The sequence below is a fragment of the Pinus tabuliformis genome, chromosome 7 (assembly GCF_031772625.1).
Source record: "Pinus tabuliformis cultivar Carrire ecotype Pingquan chromosome 7, CPIR1, whole genome shotgun sequence".
NCBI lineage: Eukaryota > Viridiplantae > Streptophyta > Pinopsida > Pinales > Pinaceae > Pinus > Pinus tabuliformis.
In genome coordinates, this window is record NC_142293.1 from 1,647,432,401 (window position 1) to 1,647,448,360 (window position 15,960).

At 35.0% G+C, this 15,960-nt stretch overlaps 1 protein-coding gene across 1 annotated transcript; it reads right to left on the bottom strand.

Moving 5' to 3' along the window:
- Positions 1-11,939: 11,939 nt before the first annotated feature.
- LOC149254720 (nematode resistance protein-like HSPRO2) lies at positions 11,940-13,049 on the bottom strand. The gene is made up of 2 exons (XM_089454823.1): positions 12,503-13,049; positions 11,940-12,364 (listed from the first exon to the last, which is right to left on the bottom strand). Exons 1-2 carry the CDS (start codon positions 13,047-13,049, stop codon positions 11,940-11,942), a joined length of 972 nt encoding a protein of 323 aa, XP_089310949.1.
- Between the last annotated feature and the right edge of the window lie 2,911 nt (positions 13,050-15,960).

A 15,960-nucleotide genomic window follows, 5' to 3' on the forward strand; every position in this document is an offset into this window, starting at 1 on the left:
AATCAAAATTCACAGTTTGGAGGTTTGAAATTAATGGAATTCACATTTTTGGATTCCAAATACATACTTCTATCCATTGATATTTCCACCCTTAAAAATCAACATTTCACTTTAGAATATTAACCATTTCAAAATTTAAATTCACAACTTTTGACTTTATACTTCCTTACTATTTCAATTGTAATTTTATTTTGGTAATCTTAATATTCCCTCTTCTCCAATCACACCCTTAACCCCATAAAACAAAAAAAAAAATCAATAAAGGTTAAAGAGGTTAAATAACAAGTACATTTTTATTAAATGGGTTGATTCTCACATGTAAAATCTATGGAATATGAACATAAACTATAAACTATAATTCATATGTAAAGAAATAAATGATTATTCTAGGGTTGAGGATGTGAAAATATATTTAAGCTTTCATATTTTTTTCGATATATATTTTGTTTATACTTAAGAGTAGTTATTGTATGGTAGCTTATGATAAAAATATCTACGGTTACATATTTGTTAAGAGACTTGGTAAGAATATTTTTAAAGTGATATTGGATTGTAATGTCTGGTTATTGTTTTTTTATCTAGTATCAAGTTTGAAAGGCATATGTATTTTTAGACAGATTAATCTTGAGGTGCGAGGTATAAGTCTTAAGATTACGTTTTAAACATCAAATAAGATATAAATATAAAAGTAACTTAACTTATAAACTTGATAATTTGTAAATAATAAAAGCAAAATCCGTTACAACTATTCATCAAAAGTAATATAACATTGATAGAATATCCACATAAGGATTTAAAATTCAATGAAGATGTTGTCATAAACACAAGTATAAATTTATGTATTTTTATTCAAAATAGGCCCAACTATACATGTTTCTTTTTTACAAAATAGAACTTCATTTCCAACATAAATAATGGAATCTCATGCCCATAAATGACATAATGGAAAAACAACATCATGATCAATCTAAATTATGGGTGTCTATAAGTCACCCTCATCCCTCTTGGCACTCCCAGGTGGATTTCCAAATTGATATCTCTGCAAAAAATTACAATAATCAATTAGTTGTAAAAATTGAAAGGCATATAATCAATTTCATTAATTCATGATGATATTTTGATCAAATACTCATTCTCACCGTGAGGATTTGAGGAAATGGAGAAGACAACCCTTCCTGGGTAGATGGCAGAGCACTTGGTGACGGATATAGACATGGTTCAGGGGTGCTGGATAAAGGCATGGTGGATGTGAAATAGGGAAAAGGTAGTGGGTGCGAGCGACGATACACCCCCATCGGTTGTATGATAGTGGGAATCACTGTAGGCCGGGGGATTAACCTAGGGGGGGAAATTGGAATGTTAAGGGTGGACGATTGAAAAAATGAGAATGGTGGATGATTGAAGGGTAGGGGTGAGCATTGGGAAGGTATTACAGAGGTGGTTATAGGCATGGAAGAATTTATGGAGGAAAAAGGTGGTGGGTGTGGGCGATGATACATCTTAATTGGTTCAACAATAGGGGCGAGCACCCTTCGAGAGGATATTGGGGTGTTAATGGCTGAAGCAGTGTTCCCAATGCTAGATCTTTTTTCAATAGCATGTTCATCAAATAAACGAATTCAACAATTTGGAATGTTGTGAGATGTGGGTCCCTCAGCTGTAACAATAAAAATAGTTCATATAGTCATGCAAATGTGTTGAACATGCTAATATATCACATTTAACGTAAAACAATGCATAGCATGAAATTTCCATACCAATATTGGGTATAATAGAATCTTGCATTATCTCAGGCGCGTGGTCCACATTTCTTTGTTTTTGAGAAGATGACTCCAATTGTTCATCCATTCTTTTTTTCCTTGCATGAACTCATCCAACCCTTTCAAATTGTAGTATATATGTCCCTGATTTTGACCCGCAACTACATCGCCTCTTTTTATTTACTGGACTCAAGAAACTATGTTTTCTCTTGGTAGTGATCTTGGATGGAGTTATAGTATTGAAAAACATTTTGTTGTATTCTTGACATGCTTTGTCTACCAAGTTGTTCAATGCATATGCCTATTCCAAATTTGTAGGTATTATGGATCTCAATTTCTCAAGAGTTGATGAGTTAACACGTTTCATCTCATCATGTTCAGAGAATGCACTATCTTGTCGTACATTGGTCGATTCAACATTGTATGAGAAATTCTCTAAATTATCAATGCTTGTTTCATTATGATAATTCAGATTGGGAGTAGAATCAAAGCATGGCGAAAGCTCTGTTTGGATTTCTGGGACCAATATAGGTGTTTCATTCAAATCAAATAAAATTCTAGGCCTTTATGTCATGGGATCAGTGACACCAGGTGCTACATTTTCACCCAAAATAGTGTTACTCACTAACATCTCAACTTTCAATACATGTTTACAGATATTTCCATTTAGGGCCGAATTGCAATTGCAAAAGTGTATATTAGAACCCTTATATATGACATTGTACCAAATGTCACGAGTATCCTTGAAAATAATAAACACATCACCTCAATGCTTCAATTTCGGCAGTAGCATCATCTGTGATGAAGGCAAAAACATGCCAATCTGGTCGCTCTTTATTTCCAATTGCAAGTAAGGCCAACATCCATTTAGAAAGATCAGCTATAGTATTGCGTGATGATATCACCCAAGCTATTGGAACCCCATTGTGATGTTCGTCGAAAACCATTAAGGTGTAAAGTTGATACTGCATTACAAAAAATGTGCATAATTATATTTATATAAGATACATGCATTAATATGAGGTTAAATAAATGAATCGGATTTAGGATAAATATGTACTCACCGCGTACTTATTTGTACTAAAGGTTGAATCCATTGAGATAATATTATTGTGAGAGTATTTTGGCATCATTGAACACATCCACTTTGTTTGTATGCCTATGATAAAAGGGATATTTTCAACAAGATCTTGTTTTTGGTAGAAGAAAAAACTCTCTGGGTTTTCCTTATACCAGCACTATACGCTCATTGGATCACTTTGATCTTTAACATACACTAGCCTTATGATATCATTGTAAATGTTACTTATATCTTTTTTTGTCATGTAGGTATCTCAAGGTATCCCTGTGTATAACTCACCAGATCCATCCTTCACATCAGAGATGAACTTGTCCCATATCATCGTAACATTAAAACCTCTTTTAACGAAATTTTGGACACTAGATCGCATATCCCAACTTAAATGTGGTGCATAATTGAATCTCATGGACCTACCGATTGCATCTGTCCCATGACAAATAACATTGGATTTATCAATATGTCTACATGCAGTATATATTATTACAGCATCATCTGGTCTCATTTGAAGTCGTCGCACAAAGAAGTGACATTGGCAACCAACTTTAATACTTTCATGTCGATTGCGGTTTGTCTTTGGATCTGATGATGCACTCCTAATTCTCCTTGTCGACTGTGGACCATATGAACACCAATAACTATACGTAAAAAAATTACAACAAATTAGATATAATATTTATGCATATTGAAAAAATTATACGTATCTTGAAAAAGCATATAGAGACTCACACACTGTACTCCAGGAATGTTGAGTAATTGGTGTGTTTGATATCCTCTATTTTGTTACTTTGATGATTCTTAAGAAGAAATTGAGTGGGTTCACTTTCATTTGATTCCTCTCCACTTATGAAATCATCAAGTCGACAATATGGAATAACTGCAACTTGGTCCCCCTCAATCTTTGTCCATGTTAAGTATTCTGCTAAAAATTGTATCATATCTTCCGGGTCTTCAACTTCCAACTCGTTAATCCTCTCCCACTTATTCATTCTTGAAATACCTGTACAAATTGCATTGAAAATAATTTAGTTTGAGTAAATATTATGGTCTTGATCAATGCATAGCGTACTAAGCATGGAAGTCTCATTTTTTAGTAAATATTTTATACTTTTCACGTAAACCACTTTGGGATTAAGTAATATTCAGGGGATCTTAGATGACATTGTACGATAACTAAGATCATAAGAAATTGGGTCATTAATAAGCTTAAATATCTCTGACAAATTTAGACTAACCCATGTATGACATATGAATTCTTTCTGGAGGTGGGGCCACCATGTTATTGTCGAGGGGCGACTTGTGATGAGTCGCTGAGCTGGAATTGGTCAAAGGGAACTGCCTAACACTGACACATAAGATGGTGCGTTAATGGGTCCCTTCAAATAGGGATGAGAGGGAGAGACATAAAACCTGTCCCCAACAAACCCACCAATATCAAGAGTAAAACCACTAAAATATTTTGTGAATTAAGACAAGAGGAAATCCCCTCTATTAAATCTTCTTTGAGAAAAAAATACACGGTGGTGGTGACTTAGTAATGTTATAGAGTAGGATAGGGAATCGACTAGGATATAATAGGATCAACTAGCTCGAAAAGACAAGACTCACCAAACCACACCTCAATTTGCAATCTAGTTCCTCTAGCTAAAAAGCCAAAGCCTATAACCATCGTCCTTGAAGAATAAAGGGTGGCATTGATTTGCATATATATTGATCAAAGAGTTTTTGAAGGAGGACTTTACTTCTATGCAGCAGCTAGACTCTACATGCGGCCATGGATGATGAATTTTGTTCCAGAACATGAAAATTTTACTTCAGTATCGGTCTAGGTAAGGCTCTATTCTCTACCTCTTGATTACTGGCAAAATGAATTGTTAGCCACTATCGGAAATAAATTAGGTCGTTTTGTTAAAGCTTCTAAAGCCACAAGAAAAGAAAAATATACTTCATTTGCCAAAATATGTGTGGAAATGGATTTATCGGGAGCTCTACTGGATGAGGTGATCTTGGAAGTTTTTGATGAAGAATGGGTGCAAAAAGTAGATTATGAGCACATTCCGTTCAGATGTCGCAGATGTCATGAACATGGAAACCTTCTCAGAGATTGTCCACTCAGTAAAGTAGTAAGCAAGAGCAAAAATAACACAATGAAGGAAACATACAGCTTTCAGAAAGTGGTGAATCGTGGAAAGGGCGGCAAAAGAGGACCAAAACAACATCAAGATGAAGGTCAACAAATTAGTCAGAACAAATTCCAAGTGCTTGAGGAAGATGAAGAGATCTCAAAAGAAGATCAAGCAATGGAAGGAAGTCCTGCAGACAAGGAATCTGAAGAAAACCGGGAAAACGCACAGGACATCGATTATCATAAGGAAGCCATAATGAGTGATGCAGAACTGGAGATGGATCAGGAAATGACCCAAAATGAGATGAACGTGGAGGATCATGGACTACAAGAAATTCTTGATAAAGAAAACCTAGATCTGGAAGGGTTTTTGATACAGGGAACCACGGGAGGAGTAGATTCGTTACCACAAGAAGAACTAAATAAAATACAACAGTTGTTTCTATGGAAATCACAGGCTGGCCGCTAAAATACCTAGAGTCAGTCAAATGAACATCACTGTTCATTGGCATGAGCACAGCGGATACCATAGTTCCTTAATTAATGGAGAGCCTCTCTTCTTTTCTGGGATCTAGGTTCAGGCAAGAAAGTTGAGCAGGCATGGAAGGAATCCTTGTTTTACCGGCAACCGGAATCTTTACATTTTTGGGCCTCGTAGAGTAAAACCGCTTCCTTGGCGGTTTTTGGATGTTCGCATCACTCTAAAGTGGGAAACGGTTTTACCGATTTTGCAACGATCCCATCCAACATCCTACACCTGGCAGATAGAGGGTTTGGAAAACTTCCCTCCATCGCACATTAACGTCTGGTCCGCTTGTTCGGTGCGATATTATGCTCTTCCATTGGATTTCTCTATGTGGATCAACAGTCAAGATTGTTCGTGTCAAAGGGACTCTGCCGGGGACAGAATTGCGGGAGATCTCGCGGGCTACCGGGGGCGAGTGGCAATTTTGGGTTATTTTGAATTCGGGTTCGGATTCACTGTTATCTTCCGTGCATGTTGAGCCTTGAGGTTGGAATTGGTGGATTTCGAGAGATTCACATGCGCGAAGTTTATTCTACCATTCGGACTCGAAATCTGTTTAGTGTGGTTTCTATTATTTCATCGGGTCCGTTTTTGGAATCTAAGAATATGCCTTTTTTGGCTCCGATTTGCGTCTCATCCATCAGAACTTTGCAAATGGATTGGCCGGTTTAGGCTTTTGTTTGTATTTTGAAGGTCTCACAGTTAAATTTGTGGACCCGTGGCCCGGATGTTAAGCTTTTGGCTTGGTACCCAAGCCCTGAGTGGATAGTTGACTCTATGTCCCTCAGGTCTCTTTGGGTAGTTGTATTATATGTAATTTGCTTCTTTGTTTCTAATGAATAGAAGGTACGAATCTTGCTTCAACAAAAAAAAGAATTTAAGTTAGTCGTCCCCATAATATCATTGTTCACCCTAGCTTACATACTTAATATTAAACAATGAACCAACTTAACATAAGCTGATGCACCCCGCATCTTTTCTTTATTAGAAGCATAAGTTAGAGGCTTATTTAGCCTAATAACACCCCTCTTTTTTAATTAAGTAGATTATGGAGAGTCCTTTACCAGATCTCAAGGTATGTGGTTATAGATGATAATGCGTCATTGAGAAAGGTAACTTTTAAGTGTAAAAGCATAGGTTGAGGCTTCTCGAGTCTAATAATACCCCTCGTTTTTTCGTTTTTTACATAAGTAGATTGGAGAGGTCTTCACCATGAGATGTCATGGTATTGAAAGTTGAGAGTGAATTTTTCAAAAAGTAATATTAAGTTTAAGTTATTGTGAACAATATATAAATTATTGTAGATATTCACCCGAAGTAATTTATTATAGCCTACATTGTCATTTTTGAATTTTTATTATTTAATTTATTTTTTGAATTTTAAGTTTGTTTATTATTTTATTATTCAAATATTTGAAAATAATTTAAAAAAATAATAAGTAAATGGAAATATTAGTTATATGATTTAATAAAAGATGTAATTTATAAAATATGATATCAGAGAAATCTAATTAAAAAGCAGACTTATATTCTATTATATTTTATTTAATTATGAAACTTTACATACAGAAAAACGAGTATTTATTACAGAGTTTTTTTTGACATTGTATTCTAAATGGTTCTTATGTTATGCTCTTAAATCTAACTCTTAGATGCTCTACTCTACCACGAGACAATACAATGCTAGAAAGATGGAACCCCCTCTTTCTAGTGACCTGGTGTTTAACATAGTTTGATAATGATTTCAGATTAGGGTTTTCACATGTCTCAACACTTCGTTAGTGTTAAATACATATAAATATTTAAACCCATAAAAGAAAAAAATGTAAGTGAATATAAAAATCATATAATTTAATACAAGATATAACTCAGGGGATATCATATAAAAGAAAACCTAATTAGAAGGTGAGGCTTATACTCTACTCTTTTTTATTTAATTATGGAAATACAAATACAAAGAAAGGGGTATTTACGATCGAGCTGCCTATGACATTGTTGTCTATATGGTTGTTGCAAATTATCTTTCTCCTTTGTTTTGATCTCAAATCCCACTCCTAGATGTTGTGCTCAACTATGTTTTAATACAATCCTAAAAAGATGGAACCCCTTCTCTTCCTAGTGACGTAGTATTTAACATAGCTTGGAAACTATTTAAGGTTTAGGGTTTTCACATTTTTCAAGCCACTATTAGTGTTACGGTTTTGGACCTTTTAGGATCTTCTTGAATGTCCACACGTGACTAACTCCACATATCTAAGTAATGGTTTGATGCAGCGTCCACTGGTACCACCGTATGAACAAGTTAGCTGAACTTGTGGGAGGCATAGCTTCTGCATATGAAATTTGATTAAGGTGATTTTCACATTGTTTGAAAGCTAGAATTGGTGTGTAAAACGAAATCAAGAGGCAGAGAGCTATGCTCACAAAGCTTTCACTCATTTCATATCCCAAAATAACTTTAGAGGGCTTTAAATTCTAAATCTCAAAATTAAGACATATCATAAAATATGTCACAAAAGATAATTCCTCCTATTTTTCTACCCAAAAAATATCAAAATAAATAACAAATTATCCAATAATTCATTTTAAATCAGTTAAAAAAATTGTTTCATTTCAATTTTTATTTGTAGAATTTATTTTAATGTATATTCAGGTGAAACAAGAATTGGAATGTTTTGTGTAGCATTGTCTTGTTATTCTTAATATGAAAAAGTAAAGTATTTATGTATTCTTAATTGGAATGTGTGTCACTTTTTTGGTGAGGAGAGGAATGTGTATAAAAAGAAATTACATACATAAAGCAAAATGAAAAATAAAGTGTTACTTTCCCTTTAAGTTAAGCTATGTGATCAATCAAACAAGGAAAATATTTTAGTTTGTTTTGCGTATGATAAAAGGTCCTATGAAGTCCTATTCGTCCTTTCCACTCTATAAGTAACTGGGCCTTGCGGAGATATCTTTTGTGATGGGTACTGGGGCTACGTCCCGAAAGAACTGGTGACGCTTCCAGCAGCCAAAAAATGACGGGTACTGGGGCTACGTCCCGAAAGAACTCGTGACGCTTCCAGCAGCCAAAAAATGACGAGTACTGGGGCTACGTCCCAAAAGAACTGGTGACGCTTCCAACAACGAAAAGAATCAACCAAGGTATTGAATGAGGCTTTAGTGCTTCCCACACCTCCACCTATAGGGAAAGATGCCCTAAAATTTGGCCAATAGGATACCTTCGTCTCACAGAGGCAGTCGAGTCTTTAGCTTCTTGGTAATCAGTTATCAGTACCGAGCACTATACAGGTTGGGTAGCCCCATATAGGACCGCACGCATTGAGCCTAAGCCAAACCCCCTCTGAATCAGGTCTCTGTGCTACCTGGGTTGTCTTTTCCGTGGACTGATTGAAGGATTTGAAGCACCCTAAAAGACAACTTCTATGTTTCAAAATGTAACATGACCATGGCGGCTTATTGGATGCCTACCCCCAACAGTCCTAACCTAAACTATAAATTATTTTGTGGCCCATGTGGGGAAATTTAGTTTGTTCAAGTTATGATTGCTTTTACGTGTCTTCCTTCACTTATGGTGTGAAAAATTAAGCTTAAATAAACTAAGTACAAAAGGTTTTTACACTTGATTCCCTTTGTTCAAAGTTTAGAGTAGCTTAGTGTGTGTAGTGAAATGTGTGTGTAAGTGACAGAGTGAACATACAAAGTTTGTAGTCATGTGGATATTCGATGATCCTTTTCAAATTCGTCTACTTACACTAAATTATGTTTGTTCCTTACCTGCAAATAAAATAATGTGTGGTTGATGGGCCACTTACTTCCTTCCTATTACACTATGTGAGCCTAAAAAGGGAGATGAAAAACTGAGTGCTTTGAGAAAGATTTCAGATGCAAGCCCAGGATCGTCTAAAAGACGCAAGGGAAGCAGGGGCTACTCCCTTTCTTTAATAACACCAGTTCCTAGTCCCAATGCTAATGAAGTAAATATGCTTTGGTTAGTAAAAAATATGAGTGAATTATGGGCCACTTACTCCTTTGCTAATTAAGCTATGTGACTTGGGTAAAATAGCAAAACAAATTGAAAAAATGTGTGGATTATGGCCACTTAATTTTCCCCTTAATTAAGCTATGTGTGAAATGTAAAAATTTTAAAGTAAAGGCTAAGTAATTGCCCTTCTAATACTGATTATTAAAACAATCTGAACTATATGGAAAAAAATTGCAGAGGTGAAGGCAATTCACTAAAGGTTGCCAGTCACCCACGAAAGAAAAATTACAATGATTGTTTTTGTTCTTTGTAAACTGTGGGGTTAGGCTCTGCACAAGCGAGCGAACCGTGTGTCAATCTGCAAGAAAATGATAAGTGTTAAGCCAAATTATAGATATTAAGAGTGAGAATGATTATAGGCAATATGCATTATCAATGTTCTAAATTTAAACTTATATGATTAAAGAACAATGTATTTTATAAATGATACTATACTAGAAATAATTTAACTAAAATTTACAATCTCACTAAAACAAATTAGTATTGAAGAACTAAAGGAAAAATTTATACCTTTACCATAAATTCAGTTAAATTAAATGACTTCCTAAGCAATAACACAAGGCCATGTGCAGGAAAATTAAAGTAGAGTATAAAGAAGTATCAGAGTACTTTGTAAAATAAATGTAGAGATAAAAAATTATACTAATTATATGTTATTAGTCAATCCAAAATGCATTATGTAATATTTTTTCTCAAAACTTTGGAAATGAGTGGATATTTATGGTAGGAATGTAGCTTGAATACAAAAGAGGAATAATCAAGAGACCAAGTCTACTAGAACCATTGTCCATACCAAGTGAGTGTTGGGAAGAGGCCATAATGGATTTTATTACAATTATACCAAAGTATGAAGGAACAAATTTCATTATGGTTTTGGTGTTTTGACTTACAAAGTATGTCCACTTTTATAGAAAAGAAGCATCAAAATGGTTTCTGAAGAACAATCTGCAAAGGAAGAAAATCACTGTCAAAGTAGAAACCCACCATGAAAAGCGTTGCAGAGATGATGAGCAAGAGACAACCTTTAGAATAGTCTCATTCACCCCTTACTACTCACTCAAATTTGTTATGACACAAACACGTAACACATAAATGTCAAATGTAGGGCAAAAAGGAAAAAAACGTAACGGTATGATGTCAATATATCCAAAAAATTGATATATATATATATATATATATATATATATATATATATATATATAAAAGATAACTATCTTCGTCAATAAGAGAAAATTGGATAAAGCCACCGTATAAGATGACTCATCAATAGTATAATGATATATCTTATATATTGTTAAATCAATAAATCAGAACAAGATCCAATAAGACCCTTGGATAGTTGGTTCACTCATATTAATTTTGAAGCAGAAAATATTCAAATAAAAGAATTATATTTTTTGAGGCCTAGTTTAAAGAGATAATTATTTAGTATGACCCGTAATGAAATTGTAATGTTCCATCATTTAAATTATATATTTAAATATGATATAGATTTAATACATTAAATTTTTTATGATATATTCCATTAAATAAATTCAATAATCTAAAATTATAATTATCTCAATTTCACACGCTGAATTAAAAAATCTTAAAAAACAAAAAATCTGATTAAATATAAAAAAAAAATAATGCATCAAAAAAATTATGATGCATTCCATTAAATAAACTTAACAATTTAAAATTATAATTATCTCAGTTTCACACACTGAATTAAAAAATCTTTAAAAAAAAAAAAAATAACAACATTAAACTACATTTCATGTTAAAATTTATAATGAATTATATAAATATCACTAAACTCATCATAGAATTTAGGTAAAGAATTAAAAAATTAAAAAAAAAGAAACAACTCGTAAAATTTAATAATTTTAATAATTACCTTTTTAATTTTGGACAATCTTTTACAGTATTTAACGAAGGAGGAATTGCACACTATGAATCCTTAGTATCCTATCCATGTTGGAGAGGGGAAAAAAAATTGTTCAAATTTCTAGCACTGTTCTATTGATTGGTCCTACTGATGGGGATGAACAAAAATGAGTCTAATCCTATATCCAATATAATTCTATGTATAGTACTCAAAACTGTCAATGTAAGAAGTGTATGTATGAATTTGGGGTAATACTTTGAAAAACTGAAGGCATTGTTCTTTATCTTGTAAACTTCACTTGATTTGTCTATAGATCTTCCAGTGTACCATCCACCATAGTTGTAGACTTCTAGTGCCAATAGTAACCCAAAAATGTCTTTGCACCATCCACACTAGGGAAATAAGGTGGTTCAAAATATATATGACGCATGGCATCACAAGCACCTAGATATGATGGACCCTTCATTTCAATGCTACCCATGGCTATTACTACCAGCTGCTGATATGAGAAGAAAAACCTTTTCACCGCGACTTATATTGCCTGGAAGGCCAACAGAACATGTATTGTTGCAACATGATAAGCACCTGAAGTGTTATGTGAGCGAAGTCCATGTGAATGAAACAAATGCATAAGTGCCTCCTGGAGCCTTGGTCCACCCTTTGGATCAGCGTCAACACCCATGACTTTGGGCACCAGATGCCTTAGTTCCTTGCATGCATTTGTAAGGTCTCTAAGGGAGGCAGACCGAAGGAAATATGCGCCTGCAAGCGTACTAGTGTTACTAATTGCCAACTGGTGTTTAAGGCAAAGGAAATCATCCGGGTCCATCACTAGAAGCAAATTCACAATTTCTGTGAGCATGTTCCACATCCTTTCAACCATCCAACAGTCTGTGGATGCTCCTACGAAATCCCCAGAGTCTATTCTTTCATATACTCTGTGCAACAATTCTTGGCCTACAAATACCCAGGCCTCAAAGATCTGGAGGACATTGCAAAGTTTGGCATCTTATGGATTATGGAACTGTTTATGTTGTTTTAAAGAGTGCAAATATCTTGGCTTGCAGATTTTATCATATTCAAGAAGAGGCTTACCTGACATATTTGGTTCCCCCAGACCTAAAGTGAAGGGAGTCCTCTGCATATGGCCTTCAATGGCAAGCCATATTCTAGAAACCATAGCTTCAACGCTTTTCCATGTACCCAAACGAGGAAGTAATCTCTCTTCACTTGTTCTGCTAACCACAAGTAAAGCACCAGGTCTCTGCCATACCTCATGGAAAACTTTCCATGCGAGAACACCACTACTTACTAACAACTGAAGAGTGGGAACCTGCTTGTCATTTTCACAAATCATTGAAATCAACTCAATCTGGGAACTAATTAAGGATTCAAGCCTTCTCTTCCGTTCCTCTTTGTCAATGTAAGTCCTTGTGTCACAGAGGACAGACGAAACAAACCGAAAAGTAATCTCCAATGACTGTAAGGCAGCGTTTACCAACCCCTCTCTAGACCAACCAGGCCATTCCTTGAATTTCCACATGGCACTGAGCTCGGGGAGATGCACATATTGCTCGTAACCCACACACTCAATGGGGGAGGGCTCTATGGACTCTTCAACAAAGGCAAAATAGGATGCCATTTATTTACAGGACATATTTTTTCCCTGCAAACATAACCAGGAGAGTAAAGACACTAATGCTCTCCATATACCATAATCTAAAAAGAACAACATAATAATAGAATAAACACTAAAATCCATTTTAAACACTAAAATTTTGAAAACTGGAATAGAATAAAATGTTCTTAAATCCTTGATATATTTAAAAAGTTATATATAATATGTTACTGGACAGAAAACATATCTATTTGTTGCAACTCAACTTTTTCTGTAGATGATAAAAACTCAACACATAAATAATGAAAAGAGTTAAATAATGTCAACACATAAATATATATTTTTCCAGTTAACAAAGTGAATAGATATAAGCTAAATATACGGTGGTTGGTGCACACATAAATACATCTTAGTGAAATATAATATACAACTTTTATTTTTGCTCCCCATGCCCTGTAGCATGTATGGGACAAAAAGTTTTGGTGAGGAAACTTTAATTTTTGTCTCCCTAACCCTATAAGATGTATGTGCAAAAGTTACAACAAGACTAGTACAAGCAATTTAGGGGATATTTGGTGTTTCCTCAGTTACGTTGTTCACAATCTGCTAGATGAAAGGTTCAGTTGGAAAATTGATTGGGGTAAATTGAAGCAAAGAGGCGTTGATTGCGGCCTTTTTAGACCTGGTTATGAAAATTGCCTAATTGGGTTACCCTGCCATGGAAAGAATCTCATCCAGCTTATCCCTATATATGCTATCAGGTTTTGGTATAACTACATGGTTCCCAACAAAGCCAGCCCCTCATTAATAAACCTTCTTTACAGTCCAATAAATATTTTTTAGAAGAAAATGTTGCCCTCTCTAATTCACTGATATCCTTGTGTTAAATGGAATTCCCTGCATCCAATATACCTGCTGGATACCTTAATATACAGTAGACATAAGCTCATGAGATGGAAACAAGCTTGGTTCAATAATACCACGCTACAAAGTGATTCTACAAACTGATTTAAATCTCAAGGCCTTCAGTGTACTTACTTTTATGATTTACAGGATTATGATACAAATCTCATGGTCTTCAATGTAATTTTATAATTTTGAATTTGAAATATTGAAATTACTGGAAATTCAACAAGCCTAAGACAAAAACAGAACACAAACAAGGTAGGACAAGGAAACTGCCAATACATATAACAAAACATAACCATTGCAACTGCCAACAAGAAGCCAGAGACAGCCCAAAGCATAGGCGCACTGAAGGTGCCCGCAATGTTAAAGACCCAATAATATGGACAACGTTTAATTCATCCAATCATTTGAAATAAATGAGTCCTACAATCCAACCTGACTTCACGTCCAAAAAATTGAAGCTTACCGTCCGCAATACCAGTGGATATGAAGTATGCAATTGCTTCACATCTTAACATGCTTGTAAAACTTCACAGTTTTTATAGCTTGTACCAGCGTTATCAATTTCTAGGGCAATGATCTGGTCAGAAGTTTGGCGTCTTATTTAATTCTTTCAGACTGTAGAGTCCAAACCCCTAGTTTTGAAGCTTAATCTTTCGTCATGTTCTCGCATAAACTTTACCTTATAGTGCCAACCATAACCAGATAAAGCATGTTTCCAAAGACTGTTAACAGCAAACAATTTCAATGAGTAAGATCTCAATTGTATCTCCCCGCCTTTGAAAAGCTTTAACTACATGCAATAATGTAGGCTTAATACCAAATACCACTCATACCAAGTAATTATCGAATAACAAGTTGACAAGTTGTACTGATGCAGAGGTTAAAGTTCATAACTGACATTGTTATGCTTGTGGGAAACCACAGTGAAGGCGCAGTGAAGGCGTAAGTATAAATTGTTGAAAAAGGAACAAAATCGACTCATAGTTCACATTACAGACAGCGTTTCCAATCTGGGTAAATGGCGAGTTGGGTTTGGGAATATAAAACAACATTTCAGATAAATAATGAGTTCTGGGATCTGCGTTATAAGTTCACAGGTATGAATTAGTCAGGTCCAATTGAATCGACTACCATTCTGAATTTTATGTGTTATGTGCTGATTAAATGGAGATTTTATGTGCTGGATCGATGCTGATTGCATTGAATTGCAGAATGCTTAATTGCTAGGATCGTTTCACCTATTGAGTTTGTGCTATGAATCCAAATCGATGGAGATCGATTCCAGTCTTAATTACAGTAAATAAATCAAGTTAAAACGCAGCCAATGTTATGGTAAAGTTGTGGGTTGATTCCCGTGTCATTTTATAATGCAAATGCAGAGTGATTTGAGTTTTATTAGCGCTGAAGAAATTGTGGGTAGTAAACTGAATTTGTAGGTTGAGTTCTGATTGAAACCGACTCTGATTAACGACTCTTTTTGTATCTAAACACACTGTCTTGGCACTGGAAAGGCTGTATGAACAAGTTAAAGATTGAATGTTGGCATTTAAAACTGTATAGAAAAATGGAAATTGCAATATAATTACAGAGATGCAGACACTGAGAATCATCTGATAGGAATTACAATTGCAGAAGTAAAATTTAATGAAGCATTTGGGAAATATATGAAATTGCCCTGTCTTGGAATGTCAATTGGGCTATATGCGCAGAAATTACTGAAGATTCTAGGGTTTGCAGGCTAGCCCTGCATCAACAGCTCTACCATAGTTATGTGTGAGGAATTTCGGGCCGGCTCGGTTGCTACTGCCACTGCTAGACCGTGCTGAAAAAGAAAGGTATGCAGGGGTATACGATAATACCTGTATACGTGCAAGACAGAGGTCGAAAGAGCGTTTGAAATCTTCCGTCCTCGAAGCGCTGCATGCACTGAATCACCTTCTGTAACCTCTCCTCTGTTCGCCGGAGTTCAATGGTTGTAACCTCTCCTCTGTCCGTCGAAGTTCAATGGTTGAATTGTCGAGAG

Excerpts from the sequence above, each read along its gene's own strand:
- LOC149254720 (XM_089454823.1), bottom strand. The coding sequence starts at position 13,049 with ATGGCATCCTATTTTGCCTTTGTTGAAGAGTCCATAGAGCCCTCCCCC. Across the intron at positions 12,365-12,502 it reads GGGGGAACCAAATATGTCAG|GCCAAGAATTGTTGCACAGA; the intron begins GTAAGCCTCTTC and ends GGGTATTTGTAG.